This window comes from Heterocephalus glaber, unplaced genomic scaffold (genome assembly GCF_053883595.1).
Source record: "Heterocephalus glaber isolate CG9 unplaced genomic scaffold, H.glaber_assembly_v1.0 deba00000546, whole genome shotgun sequence".
Taxonomy (NCBI): domain Eukaryota; kingdom Metazoa; phylum Chordata; class Mammalia; order Rodentia; family Bathyergidae; genus Heterocephalus; species Heterocephalus glaber.
In genome coordinates, this window is record NW_028258147.1 from 42,460,316 (window position 1) to 42,485,919 (window position 25,604).

The following is a 25,604-nucleotide window of genomic DNA, read 5'->3' on the forward strand; positions in this document are numbered from 1 at the left end:
GTATCTCTTCCCCAAAGCGGCGCCTGCTCACACGCTGGTGACCCTCCTCTGGCTCCCCTCTGCTGCCGGACAGCGTCAGCGTGTCCATCCCATGGCATCAGTCTCGACCACCAGGAAGGTCCAGTTTCCAGCTGGCGCTCCTTCTTTCCTTTTCCACAGTGTCTTCCAAACCAGCCTTGCTCCTCTCTGCCCTGGCTCCAGCAAGCTGCCCCGATTCACCTCCAAGGACCTGCTGGCCTTGTTTAGCACATCTAAAAACGCTAAGTGGTCAGGGCAGAAAACACTCTTTGCACCTACTGCCAAGCATCCCCAGAGTTAATCGGGTACCTCTAAAAGGCCCCAGGCAGAAAGAACAGCTGAGGAACTAAGGTAGTATGGGGTTCCCCATCGCACACAGCATGTGTTACCACTTGCCTATTGGTGAGGCAGAAACTGGAGGGCTTGTGAGAATCAAAAGAGAATCAAAGCAGGGAGTTATGCTAGCTTTGACCAAAAATTGGCAATCAGCCTGAAAAAAAAACAACAGCCATTAAGCAGGCTAAAAAGACACTCATGAAAACCAGAGCAGGAAGCCACCCTTGGGAGAGCACAGGGTGGATCAAGGTGAGACAGAAACCAGAAGAGATGGTCCTGGCCATACAGTGGCTCAGCAGGGAGGGCAAGGAAGAAACTGTAGTGTTTGCCATGGCTGGCCTGAGCCCAGGGCTGGTCCTTGGAAGGGTGGGCTCAGGCTCCAGAGGCAGAGTGGCATCTTTAGGGTGTCTATGAGGTGACCTGTCCCCAGAGGCTGGCAGTGTGTATATTGCAGGGTTGGCTGGCAGCATGCAGAGGCTTCTTGCCTTACCCAAACTCCAGCTAGAATCCAGTAGAGACACAGAAAAAAAGAGAACTGTGCTGGAGATAGCCCCAACTTCCACACGTAGCACCAAGTCAGAAACTGGAGCACATTCAGCCAGACCATGAGCTTCATGATGGCACTGACTGCTCTTCTCAAGCAAGGACAAGCTACCTGTAATATTCTGACTGTGAACCTCACAATGTCCCATGCTCCTTTCTATGTTCTCTCTGGGGATTCAGCTGAGTGTGAGGTCAGTGCTTGGAGCTTGGGAAAGGGGCTAGACATTGGCTGATCATTGCAGGGAACCAGGGTTGTTGGTGGGACTGACCTAGGAAGAAGTAATCATCAGGAGTAGGCAGGAGAGGTCAGCAGAGTTGACCCTAAAAAGGGGAAGTAAACAGGTTACCAGCCTGGCAGCTCCTGTGAGGACCACAACTGAAGGCTAAAAAGGCTCTGAGAGAAGCTGTTACCCACATAGTTCCCTCTCTGTGTCACCACAGACCCATAGGGCTGGAGGAGATCCTCAGACGTTGTCAACTCGACTTTCTCCTCAAATCAGAGATCCCTTTCTCAAGATCCCAGAGAGGTAGCCCTCAGTGCTAATGCCTCTAGGGTCTGATGCTCACAACCACACCCACACCCGCCACGATGTTGGACAGTTTGGTGTTCTTCGTGCTGCGCCAAACTATCCCTCCCCACTGTTCCCTCCACTGGCCCTGAATCTGGTATCCTGTTGTCACCCAAACAATAAGATCCCATCCTATAGACCATGCATGTCTGTGAACCGTGCAATGAGATGAAGACATGGGCTTGGGAACCAGGGAGAGCGCAGGTTCAAATCTCAGCTCCGCCCCTTATTCATTTGGGCAAATTAAATTATCCCAACTCTTTGGGAACTCAGCCATGGCCTGTTTTTACTGGAACACGGTCCCACCCATTCCGACATGGATTGCCTGTACTGCTTTCAAACTCCAACAGTGGTTCACAAAGCTTAAAATGGTGATTATTTCTGTAGAAAAAGTTTACCAAGCTCTGAAACGCAGGCTCCCCATGAGAAGCTCATCTGAGGAATTAAATGAAGCTAATACTTGCAAACATGTGTACACAGTGCCTATGTTAGCCTCCTTCACTATAACCACATACCTGATAAATACAACTGTAAGGAAGGTTTATTTTGGTTCAAGGTCTCAGAGATTTTAGTCTAAGGCTGACAAAGGGGAGTAGGGGAGGAAAGCAGCTCATGGCAGGTGGGAAGCAGAGAAAAGGGAACGAAGCAGAGGGGGGTCACGCCCGACGGGCCAAACCCCTTCTTCCCCCACCGATCTCATCCTCTCCCGATCCGATCGGTCCGTGAGCTCCTTAGCGGGCTCATCCATCGACAGAGTCGGAGCCTCATGACCCACTCAGGTCTCAGAAGTCCATCAGCAACCAAGTCTTCCGCACAATGAGCCTCTGGGGGACCTTCTGGAGCCCAACAGTGAGAGCGCTTGACTTCACAGCTAAGTGTGACTGACACGATTCACGACCCGGTAGGGCCTGCTGACTTTTGTTTTCTTCTCACCCAAAAGAGACCACCGCATCATGTCCCACAGGTAGAGCGACCTCAGAGAAAAAAGAGGGGCCAATGCTTTCCTGATACGGACGCTCAGCTTCTATGGTGTAGCTGAAAGCTCTATCTCCTTTGAATGTAGTGATGACAATTGATTCCCTGGACATTTGTAAATTACCAAAGCTCCAATAGTCTTCTCTAAATGGCCATGCCCTGCTGTTGCATGGGGACAACTGTTCTTTCACTCTCTGGTTTTCATCTTCATATCTGTTAAATTTAATCACACTGGGTTTGGTTCATCCCAACAACTGATGTGACTTTTCTGTTCAACCACTGAAATCACCCTAAAACTCACTGAGGCCTATCTGGACCAGTTTCCATGCTCAGTGCTACAGCAGGAAACAACATACAGACCCAGATCACAGGAGCTTCCAGTCTAAAGGAAGACAGTGACACTTTAAAGTACTTATAAAATAGACATGTGGTTACAACAGCGATGAGCATGAAGAAGGAACGGTGATTCTGCATGTCTACTATCACATCAGATGTGAGTGTCAGGGATTCCAGCCAGCCTCGACCACTGGTGCACAGGAGGGATACCGAGTGCACTCCAGGGGTGGGATACACAAGCCGGGGAAAACAGCAATGGTCCCAGACCTTGCACTCACACCACTCGGTAGCCTGTTCCCTTCCCACCCCTGTTCTGGACACCCAAGGTCAATGCCTTTCGGGTCATTCCACAGGAAGCTCTCGGGGTACAGGCTCCTGCTTGGCTCCAGCCCCACGAGCCCATCAGACAGGAGTGATCTGGGTTGATCCTGCAGTCCAGTAGTTCCAGTAAAGGAGATATCACCCCCAAGAGATACGTGGCAATGGCTGGAGACATTTCCGTGTCACAGCTGGGGTGGAAGTGGTAACGGCAACCGGTGCTGCTAAACATCTACACTCCCAGGAGAACCCTACACAAGGAAAGGTCACCTGGAGTGCTCTGTCACTAGTGCTGAGGACACGAACCCCGGGTTTTGAGGACGCAAGGAATAAAGATGCATTAATCATACTGTATAAACTAGCACTGTGCTAGATACTTTAAACTTCTCCAGAACACTGACCAAGGAACAAAATCAGTCACATCTCTCAACACCCAATTTCCAGGCAGGGCATTGTAGCTTTGGAGGCCAACTGGTGTCTGCACTTTAAACATACCATCCACAACCAGTCACCTTTCTGAGGCCTGCTTTCTCCTTTATACAATACAACGTGGGAGCCTATGTCAGCTGCTGGTCTACAGGGGCCCCTAGTAAATCTTAGTTTCCTTTCCCCTTCCTTCACTTTTGATTTCCAGTTTTTCCCAGGAAAACTGGGTTTTTCTAGGGAATCTATGGCTACTCATACACAGTACATACCCACCCCTGAACCCACCTGCTTACACTTTAATGTCCTCCACAAGAATCTGAATGAATGAATCAATCAATCAAACAATCCTCTAAGGAAGACCTCACATTGCCTGAATTCTAAAAAAATTTTTCATGCTTTTTTTGTTTGGTTGGTTTTTGTTTGTTTGTTTGTTTTTGGTACCGGGGATCGAACTCGGGTCCTTGCACTTGCGAGGCAGGTGACAGGACCACTGAGCTAAAACCCCAGCCCACATTGTTCATGCTTTTATCTCTGTTCTTTCCCCTGGTGCTGATGACCCAACCCACAGCATTGCACTTGCTCTACTGAAGCACACCCTGACCCTTGTTTACCATATTTAGGCTTGCTATAAATGTTGCTGGTGATAAAAAATCTCTCTCCACTACTTGACCAGAAGTTTATTAAGACAAAGGACCAAGCTCAAGACACAGCCCACAACGTATCACTCAGGGGGACTCTCAATCCTTGAGAATGAATGAACATGGGCAAATGCTATGGTTTCCATTTAATATTTTCACTCCTTGATATTCTCTCTCCTTGAATTCACCTTACAGATCTTATTTTAAGGCATTTTCCTTTCCAAGTTTGTGAGAGCTTAACATTACTTTTATAAACTGAAGAGATCTACCCAATGGGCCCCAAAATAAAGAAAATCCCTCTTAGGCAGCCTCCCCTTCAGCAGCCATGTTCCTTAAACAATCCGTACCCCACTCCAGGCAAACAAGCACGGGCACTCAGCCCGAAGTGGGCATCCACACTCTGCAGCTGGCAGAGCCTTGCCATTAAGCAAATCTAACAATCCAGCCTTTCAGCCACCAACCTAATGGGCTTTTCTTGGCACAGACAATCCTGGCTTGGCCAAACACCCATTTTCACATCTCAAATTAGTACGTGTCAGAAACGAAAGGAGCCTCCGGATCTGCTGTGTGTCTTACACTCTGTAACAAGCTCATCTCAATCAGCAACCCAGACGACCACACTTGCTTCCGACTCCTCTCTCCATAAAGACTCACAAGAAAAATCAATCACTGCACCCCTGATTAACCTCCTAGGGCTTTTGGCTGCTTACAGAAATTTTTCAATTTGAAACATAAGCTAAGAAAATGAAAGCTACCTTTTGGTAACTTAAGCACATCACATTTAAAAAATGAATTTATATGCTGAGATCGAGTCTTGGATTCCCAACAAAGCCAGGATAGCCATCCCTCAAAGCATGTCTGAGCAGCTCTGAATTGTCTTTGCTTCCTTGAATGCATTTCTTCTCATCTTAACAGAGCCTCCTAACTAAGAAGTCTCTCACTCCCTTTTCCCATGGTGTCTGCTGGCTTTGGAAAAGGCATCTGTTTAAGCAAGGCACCAGCACCCCACTCTCAAATGCAAAGTCAAATTTTTCATAAATGTGTGTCCTAGGAACTTGAAGTGCCAGGTACCTAGCACACCACAGGAGACCAGCACAGAACTGAGTCCTGGGTCCAAGCCAGCCAGCATGGGGCAGGCACACCTAGGAAAACAGACCAGGTAAACAAAGTCAAGCTAGGCAGAATGAGCCCACCTTGCAGCCTGAGCCAAAGAGAGGGAGAAAGCTAGAAGAAAAAAGGAAAAGAGAGGAAGGATAGAGCTGAAGACAAACCCACTCTGGGGATCCAGGCCAGAACCTGGCTGTGCAAATGAGGAATGAACAGAGACAGAGGGAAGACAAAGGCTCCGGAACACAGCCCCAGGAGCAGTTTATATAGTTTCTTTCTTTCTTTCCCTCTGTCACTCTTGCTCTGTCTTGTTAAATAGTCACCACCTCTTGAGGACCTACTGTGTGCCTTGCTAGGTGCTAAGAACTTTACACAGATCATGTACATTTACACAAAGGTCTTAGGAGTTAGGTATCACAATTATGCACATTTTATAAATGAGAAAACCAATCTCATAACAGTCAAGTGACTTGGCTAGTAAGAACTGTGTTGTGGACTCAGGGATCTGGGTCCTGCTATAATTTGCATCTCCCCTCCAAACTTCACATTGAAACTTGATCCCCAATGCCAGAGTTTGTGAACTCAGGGCCTAATGGGAAGTGTTACGGATGGATTCATGTTGTTACTGTGGGTTAGTTTTCCTGAGAATGGGTGCAATAAAAAGCAGGATCAACCTTTCCAGCTTTCTCTTGCTGGCCTGCTCTTGGCCTTTCACCTCAGCCATGGAATTAACAAGGCACAAATGTCCTCTCCAGATGCAGGCACCATGGTCTTGGACTTTCTCCCTCTAGGATCATGAACTGACCAATGACTTGTTTTCTTCATAGTTACTTAGTCTGTAGCATTTCACTGTGACAGCAGAGAATGGACTACAGCAGATCTGAAGGCCTGAACCATTATTTTAGTGTCTGGATATGTACTTTTATGAGGCAAATAAACAAAGCCTACTGAATGCTTAGATTAATCCTAACCAACACAAGAGACACAAAAAGCCATGTTCTTTCCTCTTAGAAAACTCAAAATCCATAGGGCTAGTCAAGAATCACACACATAGCCAATTATAAAAGAATACAAGCTGGGCACAGTGGTGCATGCCTGTCATGCCAGCACTCTGGGAGGAGGACTACAAGTCTGGACCCAGGATGGTCAACTTAATGACTTAGCAAGACCCTGTCTCAAAATAAACAACAAAAAAATAAAAACTGGGAGGACTGGGGATGTAGCTCAGTGTGAAGGCCCTGGGTTCAATCCTCAGCACCAAAAAAACAAAACAAAACAAAAACAAAGTGGCCCATTGTCTAATCCAAACATTAATGGGCACGGGAGTTAAGAAGCAGACCCTTCATGCAGATTCCCCTGAGCATCCTCTGAAGGAAGCTATGGTGCAAACTGCTCAGGTCCCTTTGCATAGTATTTATATTTGTCTCTTATCCTCCCGGGTTAGATGGACGTAACTTCTCTGTTACATCTCTTTATCTCCCTTAAAACTTTGCTGTCTTTCTCTAATGTAGATAATTGTTTTAAAATTATGTGCACTGAAAAGTGTGTTGCTTCTAGATGAAGATGAAGCTTACAAAGGATCATCCATTTTAACTGGGGATATTCTTAAGACAGGACATACTCATTCAAAATCCAAATCACACCGAATAAAACCAAGGTACTGTGTACTTCAAGGCCACCAGGATTCCACTTCCCTTGACCACTGCTGTATTTGCCAAGCATTCTTTTTTTTATTTTTTTGGTATCAGGGATCAAACTTAGGACCTTGCACCTGCAAGGCAGGTGCAGTGCCACTGAGCTAAATTCCTGGTCCTTGCCAAGCAGTCCTATCTCTTAGAGCCAAAGAAGGGGCAGGGAGGTAAGCATGCAGTGGAAAAATACTCCATTTGTACTAATTCACTTCCTCTCCCAAACAACTAATCAGAGGATGGAAGCTCTTGCGATAGGAAGGGATGACAGAGCTTGGAACAAACCCTTATGGATTCTACATGGGAATACAGTGAACACCTTCCTCTCCCATCTTCCACAACATCGGTGAGAAAAAGAGCACCGTGCCTTAGCTTACTTAGGCCTGAGCTTTCATGATGAACGAACAGAACAGGAGGAAAAGGGCTCCTCTGTACATGGCGGGGGACAGAAATGACACCACGATTGCTGAAAGCCAGAGAAGCTCATGAGAACCAGACTAGTGGAAAGCTCTGGCGTCAGAGCAGTTAACATACTGCCTACTGACGGTCTACATTCTATCGCAGGTGTACACTGGAATCCCCAGGCAATCTCTCTGTTCCATTATACTGAGGGATAAATCCATAAGGTACTATACTTTGAGTATAGTATACTTCCCTAAAATGCTTGGCACCAGAAGTGCTTGGAGGTCTCCAGCCTGGAAACTGAAATGCTCCAAAATTCAAAGGATTCTGAGCATCAGGGTGGTATTCAAAGTTGGGGATATCAGAACATTTCTGAACCAGCCATGGGTGGTGTGACATCCTGTAAACCCAAGTGCTCAGGAGGCTGAGGAGGGGGAAGGAAAAGGAGTGAATAGGGATAAAAAGATTAAAAAGAATGGAAGGAAAACAACAGAAACAAAGTTTTGTGAAGGGAGAGGGGAAGAAAGACTGAAAGGAAGGGAGGGGAATGAGAAAGAAAGAATTAAGAAATATTATGTACAGGAACAAATTCTCTATGATGAATGTGATCATTATGTATGTGAAAAGTGTGCCAGTAAAATTAATTTTAAAAAAAGAATGGCAAGTTTAAATCCAGCCTAAACAACACAGTCTTTTCAGACTAGAAATGTTCAACTTCTATTTGTAATGTAGCAAATAACTTTTTAGCACTTTTTGTTCAAATCCCTAAGGATAACATCTCTGTGCATCATGTGTGATTCTGCCTTTACAACTTCAGCAGTTACCTGTCAAAAGCCTGTACTTTATAATATATACCTATGGCACCAAGCTTTATTTTTCTGTAGAGTGAACAGCTTGTAACTCTCAGTTTATTAAATATTACACTCAAAGGGTTGCAGCCTTCCATCACTTTCCCAGAGACACACATTTCTGCTGCTTACCCATAAACCACAGATGGCCAAAAAAAAAAGAAAAAAAAGACACAAAAGTGACTTAAAAAAACTTCACGAAGAAAAGCAGAAGCAGTCAGAACTGAATCAACACTAAAACTTGACTCCTCTTCCTAGTATCTTCCACATATCCTCTACCACTTCTTTTCTTATACCACATAAGCATAAGCTACTCCCTCACCCCTCACATGCAGCCCAATCATGGACGGACGTGAGTTGTTAGACAGACAAAACCTGAGCCTTTGCAGGATGGCACAAAAGAAAGGCACTGGTTACTTTCTCTGCATTTCCTATTCAAATGGAAAATTTCATACTGTGGGTCAGGTATGGGGACTGTCAGAAGGCTTCAAAAATTCTGACAATCTTTATGTTAAAAAGAAAAAGCTGGGATAGGGATATATTTCAAGGGTAGAGTGCTTGCCTAGTACACACAAGGCCCTGGGTTCAATTCCCAGTACCACAAAGAAAAAAAACACAAAACAGTTAGATGGTTTCAAAAGTAGGAAGAAATGAACTATAGACAGAACTATTAAATAATGCAACTTACTTCATTCTTGCAAGTGAAAACTTACAGAAACTGAGTATCCCTTATCCAAAATGACCGGAGTATTTAGATTTCAGATGTTTGGGAATATATGCATGTACATAATGAGATATCTTGGGAATAAGACCCAAGTCTAGACATGAAGTGCATTTGTTTCCTATACACCTTATACTATAGCCTAAAAGAAATTTTTATACACCCCTTTTAATAATTTGGTGCATGAAACAAAGTTTCATGTTATGAAATTTTCCATCTAAGGCACCATGTCAGCACTCAAAGTTTCAGATTTTAGAGCATTTTGGATTTTGGATCTTCTGATTTGGGATGCTCACCCTATAATACCAACTGTACATAAAATATTTAAAAACAAACATCATTCATCACATAAATCTAAATAAAAATAATGAGGCAATTTTGATAAAAAATAAAGTATATCCCAAAAGAAAGGCCATACGCAGAAGCAAATTTCCCAGCCCAAACCATCAGGTTTATGAGTAGAAGTATCATCAATACAGTTTTTATACTCTGGGGATCAGCAATTTAAAAGCACATTTGCTCAAACATTATGTTCTTCATCCAAAGCTGAATGTGTTTATTAAGGGGAAAAAATCACGAATATTCTCTCAACTTCCTCCCCTACTGACATCTCTGAACATATGTTAGATTATTAAACAGAATTTCCCAAGTTCACAATGGAAATGCCAACAGGCAGCACATCAAGAGGAAGCCTCGTGATCCTTTCTGTGAGGCAAGCAAGGTCACGCCTAAATTACCACAGGTGATCCGTAAGCCACACTAGCTCTCAACATCCCCTGAAAGAGGCTGAAGTGATAAACGTGTGTCATCTGGACTATCCTTGTCCGCTGTCTTGAGATTAATGACGATCAACACATCTGTTGTTTTGTTTTGGATTCGGACTGAAAACAAGACACAAACTACTATAGGTTTTAGACTACGCATTAAATCAAGAAATGAGACACAACTACACTGTTTGTTTTACCTAAAAAAGATGTACTAGTCAGAGAAAGGTATTTTAAACCCATTTTAGTTGATGATGTAGAAAATCCAGTGTTTTTTTTCCCCTCCACCCTCTCCTATATATTTCAAGGAATTCATTTAGCATGTTAAAAGGTAATACATTGTATTTCTTATAAATATTCATATTGCTATATAATTTCTTTCAAGATTCAAAAATGATGCATTTTATCCTGATAAATCATCCCAACAAACCAAATAATAATTGAATATTCGCTTCCACATAGAGCCCCACATAGGCACTCACCAGTTCTAAACTGGACAGACCAGCTCTGCTCAGCGAAATGAGAAACTGTTGGTCATTTAGGAGGTGAAACCACAGGGCAGAGGCCAGATTCTTGCACACCACATTAATCAAAAGTTAAAGAGTTATGAAAGTATTTTGTGAACTTTCTAAAAAGCTCAACTATTAACTCTGGGACTTGACTAAAACCAGGCCACGTGCTCACCCCATTCGTAAATGCAGGGCACAAGCCATGTGGGAGTTAAAAGGAGCTAGCGTGCTGGGAGGGCCCATGAGAGTTCTGAGCTTGAAGGGAGAAGCTGCTGGCTCTGGCCTCCTATGAAGTAGCTAGCATCCATCCCTAACCACCCTCTCCAACATGCATGCTGAGGTGGACTGGTGTTGAATAGTGGCTCCAAACAGCTCTCTTAATTATCAACTTCATTTGGCTTCAAAAGAGGAAAGTTGTCAAATCCAAAAAAATGTAGATTCTGTGGTCTGGGTCCATCTCCTGCACCTCCTAACCAGCTGCCTTGGGAAGCCCACGTGACCTGCCTCCACACAGACTGGATAAATGAGAAGGGAGGATGTGCTGACCATCTCCAGGCCCATGTCTCTGAGACCTCTGGGCCACCCCGCACCAGTGGAAGCAGATGTGTCTTCCTCTGTCTCGTGACCAACAAAAAAATTCCTACTTAGAATATGTTTTATTTCATTTGAACAACATGTTTGGTTGGGCTGAAGGTACATAGCAGCTGGCTGCAATTGAGGATGATTGTTCCTAAAACATTTCCCTGCTGAGACAGGCAACATAACCTTGACCTTGTCTCCTTGACTCCTCACCTCACTACCTCAGCTGGTATCCAGAAAACAGTTTGTACTTTTTGCTGCCAATACCCCTCCTCCTCCCACCCCACCTGTCAGGAACTAGCCTGTGCCTTCAAGGGGTCATAGCACTTCGGATAAACCAAAAGAGATAAAGTTGCCTCTCCTAATACAAGACTTGTGTATAGTTTCTGAAGTTAGCCCAAGCATCCATCTCTGTAAATTTACAGTGTACTTTTATGGCTTTCCTGGGGCATGTCCACCTCACGGAGCCTCTGACTTCCTCAATGGCTCAGTAAGACACAGCCTATGGTAAAACAAAGGCATGGTAGCCCAGGAAGTCAGGTTCTTTGGCTTCTCCATCTAATCTTACCACCCTCTGCTCCTTGGTCCCACTGAACCTAATGATGCCGCCCTGAGTAGCACAGCAACGGCCCCAGCACTGAATCAAACTCCACTACTAACACCGTCCTGCCTGCCCCTTACCACCTGGAAGATGATTATTAGACTTCCCGCAGCACCTGGGGCTTTAGAAATCACTAGCCATCAGCTCTTACATAGGTACAGTCATGAATCACTTAACAAGCTGTATGCTGAGAAAGGCGTGGTTAGGTGCCATCCTCACTGTGTGAACACTGAAGAGCAGTTACAGAACCTGAGGTACAGGTCAGGCACTCAGTGTGGCCTACGGTGCAATCCAGAGACACAGCACATCAGGCTGCTGCTGGCACAGTGCTTCACAGTAAGCTTTTTTTTTTTTAAATAAGAGTACACAATAAAATAACAACTAAAAGCATGATACACATAACCAGTAAGTTGTTAATTCAGATTACCAAGTATTATGTACTGCATATCACTGTATGTGCCATTCGTTACAGGACTGGCCGCACAGCAGGTCTGTTTACACCAGCATCACCACATACTTGCAGCAATGCGTTGAGGTGCTGAGCCACGGTACAATGGCTAATACATCACCAGACAATAGGAATTTTTCAGGTCCATTATAAACATGGGTATGCAGCTCATGACTCTTTGAACTTTGTCTGTCTTAAAACTGCTGCCTTTCCTACCAGAGGAAATATCTGAGAGCATTCTGAGTCAGAAACCCAGAGGGAAAACCACACTCAGCACAGCCCTCACAGGATGATCTCAGTTGTCAACCCATCTGTGGTCTGGGATTCCTGCTTTCAAAGAAAACCCCCCAGAACCTCGCTTCTCCTCCTAGATGCACAAGAGTGTCATTGTTCTCAGGACTCATGCCTGTCGTCCACCATAAACCAACTGAACCATAAAAATATGCACTGTCAGGGCTCAGGACAATTCTTACTTCAATTAAAATGCCTATGGACTTTATGCCAAAAGGAGAATGTTATAAATTTGAATTATTAGCTTCCAAGCATCATCCAGACCAATGTAAAATATTTAATGTTCCACTTCATTTGTTCCATTTAAAACTGATCATGTGCTTGGAAGTTCTGGCCGCTCTGCTCATTACTGTTCAGCCACAGAGAATGTAAAAGCAAAAACTGTTTTTATTTTCGTGGGCTGCAGAATTTATATCCTAAGTGTTCATCTTCACCAGAGTCATCAGTTACTGAAGGCCTAATATCTACATATTTTTCTCAAGGTGCTTTCGATATATTGATCCATTCAGTCAACCAGCAGGAATTTACTGGGCACCTGTTAGGTACCATGCATCTAATTAGGCACTAGAAAATTTTTTATAATGAAGAAGTCCCAGGTCACTATTGTAGGATGGTAAAATTCTGCAGTGTGGCAAACAGGTTATTAAATATAATCTATTAGGCAGTGCCATGTGTCACATGTTTGGAAGGACTGTCTCTAAGTCTCACAGTACCTTTCAAACACAGGCATCTCCAGGCATTCCAAATGAGTGTACTGAGGCTCTTCCACGTTGCACACTGCCTCTCTCACAGCATCAACATCTGCACCATCATTGCACCTTAAATCACCACTGTGGTCTCAATACTGCCCCAACCCATCTCCATTAGCTCATTCAGACATTGACCATACACATGTGCCCAGACTACTTCTGCATACTGCACACCCTCCAGAGCATGGACCACAAACACATGAGCCATAGAGAGTGCCCTGAAGAAACTACTAGCTAGCCATAAGGAGCAATATAAACCAGTCCATGGTTATGGAGCAAGGAGTGCCTCACACAAGTCATTTAGTCCTGGAAGGGGAAAAATCATTTTTTCCCATGCAAAGACTTATTAAGGAAGCAGGACTTAGGTCTTCAGACCACTGAAAGTAAGACAAAAGGACTGAAAAGAAGGCCAGTCATTTAGGTAGCCCGTATATGAGGAGGCTCACAGGTTAGGCTGAATGTTAGCCAAAGATGTAACCAGAACCCAATGGTGAGGCAAGCCAGCCTGCAGCTGCCTTAAGTGCCAACTGATAAGAAATGGAAGGGCATCCTGGGGCATAAAAACAAGTGTAACAGGAGAGGGAGAAAACGGCATTTACAAGCTTCGGAGACTACTGCCCATGATGGAAACAGTTCTGTTAGCCTCCTGGGATAGAGGGTGGGTGCCTAGAGGGCCTACTGAGTCAAAAACCGAAAGTCACCAAACAGTCTTCTAAAGACAGCCAGTTCTATTTGCCATAGCAACTTGCTTCTGTGTGGAGGGTGTGCCAGCTCTAGGCTGGAGCTGCATTAGTCAGAATCAGCAAGGAAAGGCCAAGTGCAAACAGTAATGGTTTCCCCCATGACCTTTCTCCCACTGAGCCTCCAGGTAGGCAAATGGATACTCACAGAATACTGAGGAGCAGCTGCCATTAGCTTACCTGGAACACCCAAATTTTTGGCCAGTCCCATGAAAAATATCTGTATCTGTTCAACTTCTTACTGCTGACAAAATACTTTTACATATGTTACTTGATTTTCATGACAGCCATGAAATAAGCACTAGGTCTCTCATTCACATATTAAGATCTTGAGGGTCAGGGTGGGTGGGTAACCTCTTCAAGATTATAAACCTAGCAAGTTAATGAGCCGGGTTTTGGAGCAGAATATCTGTGTAGTGGTCCATCTAATCTATCATTCCTCCAATGTAATATTGGTAAAAACTTTATAAAGTCCTTGACAGTTGACAGAAAGCTTTTAAAGAAGTCTTGAGGAGGACTTACCTACATGTATACACACAGTCAATTTTTCTAACAGGAAAATAACAACAACAATAATTACTATTCTACTCTTTAAACCCTATTTTCCCTCCTCTAACTATGGACTTTACGAGCCCACTCATCAGGTGAGTAGCTATTACTGTATTTAGATGATTGCTAAAGATGCATAGGTAAGTCCTTGACTCTTAGGTGTTGGTCTGCTCCTAACTCACTGCTAGAAACATAAATCCCACTTTTAAAACAATCCTGCATTTATGCCAAATACCTGTCCACTCCCATTTTCAGCCACTAAACTCCTACCTTCACCTCAATCTTCACAATGACACACATCAACATCACACAAGCAGCATGTGTCCTGAATGTTCGTCTTACATTAACATTTGTTTTGTGGAAGTGGCTACACCCAAGGCAGACATACAAACCACAGGACTTCAAATCCTTTAGAGAAAGTAAAGCATTTGCCACTTCTTTGGGCAAAAACAATTTTTGCTACATAGATAGATGGGGTATGTATATTTATTTTATTCTAAATCCCCAACTCCCTGTTTGTCAGAGCACTTCTTTGAAATTCCTGGGTCACATAAATTATTTAATAACCAATTCAGGAATTAGTCTTTCACACTGGGGAGAAAATTATACAGGGAAATGAAGACAGAGCCAAAATCAAAATGACAAACACTACCCACAAATGAGCAAACCACTCCCATCACTGAGCCCACAAAATGAAGAACACAGACTTCCCTCACCAGTCAGAGGAAGGCTTTATTTTCTTTTTCTTAAAACAGTTCTACCAAGAGATCTTAATAAAACAAGGTAAATACAGCGAATTCATAAAACAATATTCACACCTAAATTTTAATCATCTCTCCTTAACAGAAGAATTTATATAAGCAGGGCACCCTACACAAATGGAACTGAAATATATATTTTCACCTTTTATATTTTCTAGTCCCAAAGGAAAACTCCATACACCAATCAGCTTGCTGGACACTACAGAAATAGCAACTTGATTCTTTCAAAAACAAAGTATTTCAACCTCACACTCTTACACCTTCATCTTAAACATATCCATAAATGTGATTTTTCCAGAGCTTTCCTTCTTATTCACTCACTAAATCTCAGCACAGGCTTCTATCAATGTTCTGGATCAACACTAAACATATACAGAAGTGATCTATAACAGTATCTTTTAAAAAATTGTTTGCATTCTTTACTGTCATCAGAATCTTAAATTTTTTTTAGTTAAATCCAGCTTTCATAATTTCACTACATAATTCTAGAGTGTGTTTTTACACAGAAAACTGACGCTTTGTATAGGGACATCAGGTGCATGGAAAAATACAAATTTCCATACACATACTGTAAATACATACTTGTTTGTTTATTTAAAGATCCTTTTGCCAGCTTCACTCACAGTGCAAATACACCACAAATTCCATCAAGTGCATTTTGAATTTAGGTATGAAAATTGGGTTTTTGTGCTAACATAAAGCAGAGCCCAATACACTCTGTGGAAAACTTAAAGGAAACAGCCAGCAGTCCTTACACATTTCTAAAGAAATCTGTTCATCTAGAAACTGTAACATTTTACTGAGAATTAAGCAATGGATACATGCTCCAAATCCAGATAGCCATAGTAGACCCTCATTGATTTGTTAAAGATTTAACAATGTACAGCAAAGAAACAAAACAATCACGAACACCAACCGAGTAATTAAATTCCTCGTCGGAGGAAGTTTCAAAATCCAAGCTCAACATCAACATCTGCCAAGTTTCCATTTACCACCTACAAGAACTTGCTCATGTTACCCTGAAAATTCACAAAGAGGTAAAGCATTAAAATGTTTAAAGCCCATTAATTTGTACTATTTGACTCGCACTCAAGAGCTAACTCTAGTTGCAATTAGAATCTTAGCATTTGCTTCATTGTCTCTGAAGGGCAAAGGCTGACAGAGTTAGTGCACACAATTAAATCGGTTCTCGACCAGGGGTTAAGATCGATATATTGTGCGCCACAATCAGCCCAGAGCAGCTGTTCTCCCCACCTCCTTGGATCAGGCCGTTTATTTCTGGTCCCCAGCCTTAACTGGATCAGCAACTCTTTTCTCTACAATTCGCCCATCTCTTGGAAGGTCGAGGGAGATGCCTACTGATTCAAACTGTATTTGTTTACCGCCCCCAGCCCCGATATTCTGCATCCCCACGACCTAGCACCGAGCGCTTCCACTACCCCTGTACCTGCCAAGTTCCTCGCCGGTGTCGTAGTAATCATCCACGTTTTCCTGCCTGAACACCGTCATGATAAACTGTCACACCTCACCAAAGCCCAGTGCACTTCAGCTCTGCTTCCCAAACCATCACCACTGCTCCAGCGCCTCTGGATGCCCCTCATGCATCAATCTTCAGTGCTTTAAAAAAAAAAAAAAAAAAGCCACAACAATAAAATGACAAGCCCGAAAGGAAGTGCACCTCCCTAGAGCGTAGCCCCGCTCTCCTGAGCTTCTCTCCCCCAGGGTGGAGAGGCGCACCCTTTGTTAAGCCAGGACCCGGGCCACTGGAGCTCGGCAGTCCCCGCGCCTCGAAGTCCCAACCCGTGAACCGAGGTCTGTCCGCCCAGATCGGAACCAGCTCCGGAAGTGGCCGGCCTCCCCGCCTCCCTTTCTCTGCACACACGCCCACCCAGGCCCACCTCCAGGGCGCGGCGGAAGAACGCAGCCCTCGCCCGGGAGCGCCCGCGCCTGGCGGCGGCGACACCACGCCCCTGGGCCCCGCAGTCCCCTCCGACCTGGGCAGTCCCCAGAGGCACATTCCTGACTACTCCCGCCGTTACCCGGCCGACTGGCGCGGCTCCCGGGGAGAAAGGGGATAAGGGAGCGGCAATCCGCTCGGGGTCCCCGCGCCACGACACAAAGCGCCTGCCCGGCCGCACCACCTGTCCCCGGTCCGCGGGACCGGGACGCCCCCCGACGGCGACCCTCCTCCGCGCCTGGCGTCCCCGGCCTGGCCCTCCCCTTGGGCGGAGGCCCAAAGCAGCGTGGCGGCAGGCCCCGGGGGAGCGCGCGGCCACTCACCGACGCCTGCAGCCCCGCGGGTCCCTCGGGAGCGCGGCGGGCTCCGACCATGGGCGCGGCCAGGACCGGCGACGGGGCGCAGCGCACGAGGCGCACACCCGGGCCGCGAGGGTCGCCGCGCCCCGCCGAGGTGGAACAGAGCCCTCGCGCCAGTTCCGCCCGGCTCCCTGCTCCCCGCGCCGCAGCCCCGGCTCCTCTCGGTCTCCCCAGCAGGCGGCCAGTGGGGGCCCCAGGGCGGCTGGCGGTCCACCCCCCGCGCCCAGCCCGGCCCGGCGCGGCGCGGCGCGGCTCGGCTCGGCTCGGCTCGGTTCGGCTCGGCGCACACCCGCGCCCGCGCGCAGCCACACCCGCGCACACACGCCCACGCGCCCCGCACCCACGCCCGCCCGGAGGCGCAGGGCCAGGGAACCTGGGCGCCCACCCCACCTGTGCCACGTCCCGGAGCTGCCCTCTTCCGCTGTGTCTCGAGAAGTAGAATCCTTCGTCCCACAGATGTTCCTGTGTACGTGCCAGAAACGGTGCTCGGGAAAGGAAAAACACAAAAATAAAAACTCGTTTTTAAAATACCAGCTCGGGTGAAACCGACATTCTGATGTAAAAGCTAGATAATAAATAGCTAATAAATAAGGCCATTCTAGAAGAGATCTGTTCTATGTTTACAACAAAACAAGTTAATGGTATAGAGGAATGGAAGAGAGGGCCGTGCCTCCTCAGCGGCCAGGACAGGTGTTTTTGAGCTGCGATCTGAAGGTAGCAAGATAGCAACCTCAGAAGAAAGGGTTAGGATGCCAGAGGCCCAACGAAGCCAGGGAAACAAGAGCTTATTTGTGCTGTCCAGTGTGCTGCCGGCCATAAACGAGCTAGCTGCAGTGTAGCCAGTCCCAGATGAGGCGTGCTGATGAGTAAAATAGACATTCATTCCCAAGACTTAAGACGAAATAAGAATAAAAATATTTTCAACTCCTATGTATCTTCATATCAGTTGTATGTTCAGATGATAGTGCTTGGATATATTGGGTTCTATAAAATATATTTAATAATGAATCCGTAGGCACCTATTTCTTGTTACTTTTTAAAATTCAGAAATGCAATCATCTTTAAAAACCAGAAAAAGAAATAGCAAAACAAGCTCCCATTTTCATACTTACAAGTAAAACTACCAGCCACAAAAACAATAAATAAATAAAATTCAGCTACTAAACAATGTAACAATACGTGTAGTTTGCGTTCTATTTCTGAAGACTGTGCTGGTCTACACAGAAGCCCTGGATCGCTGAGGGTCCCTTACCCATTGTTCCCTAATTCTCATCCCATGCTGTCATCAGATCTTTGGGTGCGGAACCCCAAGTGGAGGAAGGGCTCTTAGAGAAGAAATAGACTTGGGTGTCCTGGTACAGGCCTATAACTTGGGAGACCAAAGCAGGAGAATCACCATGAATTTGAGGCCAGCCTGGGTTACAGAGCGTCCTAAAATGGGATAATTCGAACTCTTTGGATTAACAGAAATTTTTGAAAGAAATAAAAGAATGCCCCTCAGGCCCATGTCAGGTCTTAGTCTCAAAGAATAGTTCACTTAATGGCTGACCAATAAAGCACATGGTCATGACAGACTCAAAGAAGGTGCCAATTTGGGAGGTGGTATTAACCTAAGGGGTGGGTGTGAGAAATGAATAGAAAAGGATTTTGAGAGGTGAGAAATACACTCAAAAATAACCAAAACAAAAATGATTCATCTGGGGAAAATGCAAATGAATACATCTGTTGGGAGGAAAAACACAGATATTTGGGAGAAACTTGGACCGTGAGTGTGGATGTCTGCTTTATTTTTTAATTTTTTCCTGCAAAATAATATTTTCCAAGGCAATTAAAAGGATTTAACCTATTAGCAGGCCAGTACGGCTTACCTACCCTATTCTCCAGTGCTATTCACAGGAGATTTTCTGTGGCAGCAAAAACAGTGTTGGATTTTGAGTAACAAAACTGGATTTAATACTGGTGGAACCATTTAACAGCTGAATGGCCTTGGATTAATTACTTCACATCTGCACTAATTTAGGCAAGCATTTCAGAAAGGCAGAATGACTTTCCCCTGCTTTCTTCCTGCAAGATTGCCTCAGCTTCCACTCAACAAATGTCACAGCTCCACCTCAGCTAAGCCTCTGCATCTGGGTTTCTCTTTCTGCTCCCTCCCCTCCACCCCCCTTTCTCCCTCTCTCCCCCTCTCTCTCTCCTTCTCTCTCTCTCCTCCCCCTCTCCCCCTCTCCCTCTCTCTCCCTCTCTCCCCCTCTCTCTCTCTCTCCCTCTCTCTCCCTCTCTCCCTCTCTCTGTCTCTTCAAAGCTTCCTGCCCCATCTACCTCTCACACCTCCCCTTCAGTCACCCTAGTCTGGACACACCACCTCTTTCCTCTGGAGTCCTGGAGTCCTGACTTATGACAGCATAATAACAACTCTGGAAACAGGCAAGAAGGGCACTTAATTCACATAAGGGCCAGGGATGGGGAGTAGGGGTCATAGAGAGGCTGGCATTTCAGGGAAATTTCTTAGTGGGGCTGACGTTTAGTGAAACATTCAAAAGAAGATTAAGAGTAAGCAAAATAAAATAGTAGCTAAGGAGTGGTGGGTTATGAGGCGGTAGAGAATGGGAAAGGAGGACATAGAAAAGTAGCAAAGGTATAATCTTGAATATGAAGGAGACTGTGGCTCATCCGGGTGTCTGGAAGCAGTCAGAGCCTAGGCGGTGAGGTGAATAGGAGGTAAGCACCGAGGGCAAAGGCTCTTTCCTATCACACCCCAAATTCAGATGAGAGTAGGGAAGTGAATGAAGGTAGAGCTTGAAGGTCTTGTTCCTTGTGCTTAGCATTTGGGTCCTCACTTTGAAGAGTCTCTGATGCCTGGAGTAAATTAGAATTCAGCAAACCCTCACAGATGATAGGTAGAGACCAATGATGAGACGGCTTAAGGAGGTAGAAGTCACGGGACTCGGCCCAAGAACTTCCCCTTGGCACCAGAGGACAGAGACAGAGTCAGGGTGCCTCACAGTTTCACTGAGTGAAAAGGCTGACGTTGCTGCCAGGCAGACAGGCAGACAGACAGTGTCGGTGACAAGCTGGCACCCCGGGGACACCTAGATGATGTCAAGGTGGAGATGGGTGCCCGTGGGACTGGGAAGGGTGAGCCTAGTGTGTATGCCTGGGGAGCTGTAGGCGTGGAAGGCGATGAGGTCACCTACGGCCAAGATGCAGGACTGGAAAGGAGAGAGCTCAAGGCCTTCTTGGGGGAACAACAGCGTATTAACCCAAGCAAGTACGGAGGGCCGAGAGTGCCAGTAAATCTCACAAGCAGCTGTGCATGTCTTGTTGGTCTGTCTCTTGGCCCTGGAACAGGTGGGGTCAGAATGGGCCTCGACAAAAGGTGGTGAATTGAGGCTTCGAGAACATCCAGTATCTCATAGCCCCCCTGAACACAGTGCAGAGTGCATCGTGAACATTCACTGTCTTCTGGGCCTGAGAGCTTACTAACTTCCTATCGATGCTTTACACATCTTGAAAGTTTCATCTACCTCACTTCTTTTCTGGTTTTCCATAGCAGAATTCAATATTCATAAACAAAGTGGCCAAGTGCACACTATGCACCTCCTGCAGAACTATGTGCTCTTCACAGCACCTCTCAGGTTCCTTCTCCCAAGGTCGCTCCAGGCTCCCAGCCCTTCTGTGGGGCATGGTTTGTGAGCAATTCCCTGCCTTGCCTTCTGAACTGGGACTCTGAGCCCAGGCGCCATGATGTAGATTACCGCTTGCCCTACTTCTCTGCCCTTACTTTCCCTCTTACTCAGTTTCTTTCTCATTTTCGTTTACTAACCACTGGACTATTAAGCGTATTAAATCCTTTGTAAGAATAAGCGGGGTGTAAATTAACTCTTAAAAATCATTGACCAGTGCCTAAAAGGTCTGAGGAAATTATAATACATGTGGGGTTACAGGTTTGGTTTTTGCTCTGAGGCTGGTTTCTTTTATGCTTGGTCCAACTTCTTTTAGCTGCTGAAATCACCGGAAGCAAGAGATTGGCAGTGTTCCTAGCACTTGTAAAATTCCAGGTGCAGAAGGTCAATCAGGTTCCTAGCTGAATATATACACAGAGCTGCCTCTAAGAACCTCACTCATTTTGTTAGTACTGTATATAGTTGGCTTTATGGATCTAAGAGTTCCACATCCACAATTCAACCAACAGTGGAACAAAATATTGGGGGGAAATTGCACTTGTAGTGAATATGTGCACACTTTTTTGTCATTATTCACTAAACAATACAACTATTTACATAGCATTTACATTGCATACTTTATTCTACGTAATCCAGAACTGATTTAAAGTATAGGGGGATATACATGGGTTGTATGCAAATACCTGTATAAAATATGCCATTTTATATGAGGGACTTGAGTGTCTGAGCTTTGGTATGGGGCAGGGGCAATGGACTCTGTTTCCGGCAGACGCTGGGGGAGGACAATACACAAATTCGGCTTTGCGTAACACACACGTCCCACAGGACTCACCTGTTCTTGACATTTTAGCGCAGTTAGCTACCAGAGTCCACATTTCCTTGTGAGAATATTTGGATATAATCAGGAGGGGAAGAATGGAGCATTCAAAGGAGTCTCTCTTGTCAAACACCTTTAATGCAAGACTGGAAAGAAGTCATCCAAAAAGAAGCACTCCACATTATTCATCTATTAGAACAGCATATACCAACCATAATGACAGAAAATCTGAACTTACATCCATACTGACTCAGTGAATGCAGTTGTATTTATTTTCTTTATTTTTTCTGTGTCAGACATGAGCCATCTTTAATCATATTCATTTCCCCATATGTATTATTTAAAACAAGAAACAATTTTCTCTTCTCCAGATTCTCATGTTTATCAGTACAAAGTAAAAGTAAAACAAAGCTATGTCAGTAGAAACTGTTTATTACAATGCTACTTTAGAAAGCTTATTCCTCAAAATGTCCAAAATGTACTTAAAAGATGTCCAAATCATGAGAAGGATCCACTCAACAGCTTCCTCCACGTCCAACTTGGTTTCTCCATGTCCTTCTTGTGGTTCATCAAGAGAGGCCAGGGCCTCATTTGTTTCACTTGCAAAAGTTTCCCGTGATGTATCATCATCTTCTTGAAAATTCAGACTTTCAATGGCTTGTTTCATCTTTTTTCCCAGCATCTGTGTTCTCCTCTTCCTAGCAGCTTATTTTCATATTCCTTTTGATTTTCAATGTAGAAAATGTCCTTAATTTGTTCTTCGCTGATACTAGGAGTGTTTTTCAGGAGATTCAGAAAAACTCCACCTGGTGTTCCTCGTCCACCACCATTCATTATAAAAAGACTGCCATTTTGCTCAACTTCAGCAGTTTCCATCAGAAGTTCAATGGCTTTTTTGTTCCCAATCATCCTTACTACTCAGGCTATCAGATCTTTCCTTGGTTCCTGTAACCTAATAGAAATTTCATCAGCCACTTTTTCTTGAGAATCTTCTTCCGTAATCTCATACCTGCCTTTACAGTTCATTTCCAGTCCATCCCCAAGCCTGTCCCTGACAGGTTGCTTCCGTTTGAGATGACCTTGACCATTTTCTTCTTCCTTAGACCCTGGGTTTTTGTCACTACGCATATAGTCATCTAACTCTTTGTCTAATTCTTTTGTAAATTCTTCAGACTCCCTCTTGAGTTTCTTAGCAAGCAAATAATTATAGGTCTCCAATTGTCTACTTTTGTCAATATTGCCCTCCATTCCCAAAATATCCAGTTCAGTGGCCACTGCATCTTGGTTCTGTTCTTGCAGCACAGCACCCCATATGTTGTTAACTTTCTTTCCTCCAGCAACAGGTGGTTTCTGACTGCTCTGGTCAAACTGAAAAGGCTCAGTTTGGGAGGGGAGGTTAAGGCATTTCTGTCACTTGCGTTTCCAAAGAGAGCTATCATCATCTGAATCAGAAAAACTTTCCTCACTGGAATCCACACTCCTAACAATCCGATAATGTGACACGGGTACATGTGCGGCTGCTGCGGTGTTCTGGAAGGCCCTTACAGCACTGTTTTCACCTAGTACCTTCAGCACTTGTGGCAGCCTATCGCTGGGTGCTACCATCATATCACAATCTGAGTCAGAAAGCTGCCCATCTTCCGTATCACCGGCTTCCAACACCATCTTCCAGTTGTATTTATTTTCTGTTGACTTTTTTTCTTCTTCTGGGATTAATGAATTTCTTTAAAACCATCAGACTTAACACCATTGATTTCTATTCATCTTCCTTTCAGCAAAATTAGGGTAAAAATATTTTTTAGCCAGAATCAAAATTCACCTTTATTCAGTCAAGAGGTACTAAATATTACAGAAGATTCAATATTGATGAAAGCCTCTGGGTTTCTTGGCATGGTTTCATGAAATAAAAATCCCATTACTCAAGCCAGCAAAGTGATTTACAGCCTGACTCACAGCACTTTGGTAGGATTTGTAGAAACATTCCCTTTAAAAAAGGAGACAAAATTGCCATAAATTTTTCCAAAAGGTTCTGACAGTTTGATGATTTGCAAATAGAGCAGTAATCTTTGGCCCATTCAATACAGTGCTCTCATACTGAGGACTAAATTTATGCACCTGAAAAACTGGTATTTTTTGCTCAGATTTAATAAGCCCAAACATACTTTTAAAAACAAAAATAATTGGTGTAATTTAATTTGTTGCTTAAGAATTTTCTGCCATTTTCTCTCAGTTTTAAAAAATTTTGAGATGAAAATTTATGAGGGAATATCCCAGAAGAACACTACATTTCAGGAATCCAGAAGTACTTCCAACAGTTTAATGCTCTTCTTTTCATTTAATTATTTACTGAGGATAAGAATGTTGGTAAATAGGACAGACCTAGGGATTTATGACTTAGAATTAGTCATTTTATATTTTCTTAGAACCTTCTTTCTTTCTTTCTTTTTTTTTTTTTTTTGGTACCAGGGATCGAACTCAGTACCTTGCACTTCCGAGGCAGGCACCGGTAACACTGAGCTAAATCTCCAGCCCCTAGAATCTTCTTTCTTAAAGAAAAGTCCTACTTGATTTTTCTTAATTTTCCAGGTTAGATTTCCTAGCATGAAACACCCAAATGAAGCTGTTCAACCAAAGCCAATGAGATCCACCACTAGCACAGGTTGTAAGAAAAGGGACCATGGCTGAAAACACATCCCCACTTTTGCCATCCTCCAGTCTCCTCCCCTTTCTTTAAGATTTAAAAAGCATCCTTTCTCCAGTCCTAGTTATCCTCTTTGCATAGCTCATGCTATGGCTTGGCTGAGGTTACCCCCTAAAGGCTCATATATTGGAAGTTTGCTCTTTGGTGTGGCCATATTGCAGTGGTGGAACCTTAAAAGGGGCAGATTAGTGTGCAAAATGATTAGGTTATTAGGGACTGGGTCCTTGAAAAGCATTGATGTAGTTCTTGTGGGACCCTGACTAGTTCTGGTGAGAAAGTTGTTATAAAGAGTAGGACCAGTTCCCTCTCTGGCTTCATGTCCTACTGTGTGATCCATCATCATCTGCTCTCACCATGTTCCCACCTGGCATCAGGCAGGCCTGCCCCAGAGGCTACACAAATGACCCTGGACTTCCAACATCAAAAACTGAGCTCAATAAACCTCTTTTTATATAAAGTACCCAGTCTTTGGCATTTTGTTATAGTAATGGAAAACTAATACAGATGATAATTTTCAAATATTAATATTGATATCTTCAAATAATGTTGAGTTGATAGCCCAACCAGTTGTCAGGTTGATAGCCTGACCAGTCACCAGGGGATGCCCAGTCACCTTATAAGGGAACAGCAGGGGATGAAAAGATAATATCCAAAGCATAAGGAATAAAGAATAAAGAACTAATGATACTTTGTTACTTGGGAGGCCAGCTCTCTCCTGGCTAAAGACCACCTGATCTTAGGTCTGTTGTCCCTAAGACCATGAGCACTGGATTAGTCAATATTTATGATTATACAATGTAGCAAGGGGGTGTGAAGGCAGATGTAGGGAAAAGGAAAACTAAAGCACTTAATGAACCAGGCTTGGAAAAGGGAGTAACTATGTATACTTGTAAAGGACAGGGCACAGTTAACAAGCCACTTGTGCTATTTCACAGGTCATAGCTAACAAGCCACCTGCATTATCTTGCTAATGTCTAATCTTGGAGAATGGTTGCACACAGTCATAATTCTTCAGCTGCAGGGTTTCCTTGCTATAGAGATGTTACAACCTCATCAATCATTGAGACCTCAATTGTGATCATTGGCATAAGGGAAGTTTATCTCCAAACATGAGCTAAAAGTCCAATTAGCAATTCGCACTTAGGCCTTGGAGTGACTCAGAATCTTAATC

At 44.5% G+C, this 25,604-nt stretch overlaps 1 protein-coding gene and 1 pseudogene across 9 annotated transcripts in view; both read right to left on the reverse strand.

Annotated features, from left to right (window-relative positions):
• The window catches only part of Dapk1 (death associated protein kinase 1), a 209,150-nt gene extending 191,433 nt beyond the window's left edge, over positions 1-17,717 (reverse strand). For 2 of the 8 annotated variants that reach the window (XM_087204820.1, XM_004862455.4), the window contains exons 1-2: positions 16,654-16,806; positions 16,364-16,533 (exon numbers count right to left, since the gene is read on the reverse strand). In XM_087204820.1, the coding sequence (XP_087060946.1) occupies positions 16,364-16,425 (62 nt within the window). In that variant the 5' untranslated portion in view covers positions 16,426-16,533; positions 16,654-16,806. The other 6 variants (XM_004862456.4, XM_004862457.3, XM_004862458.4 and 3 more) reach the window with 6 other exon arrangements.
• A 2,562-nt stretch (positions 17,718-20,279) lies between these two features.
• Positions 20,280-25,604, reverse strand: part of LOC101725491 (phosphorylated adapter RNA export protein pseudogene) — a 95,727-nt pseudogene continuing 90,402 nt past the window's right edge. Inside the window, exon 2 of the transcript XR_015448785.1 lies at positions 20,280-23,716. The product of XR_015448785.1 is annotated as a phosphorylated adapter RNA export protein pseudogene (transcript). The remainder of the gene's footprint in view (positions 23,717-25,604) is intronic.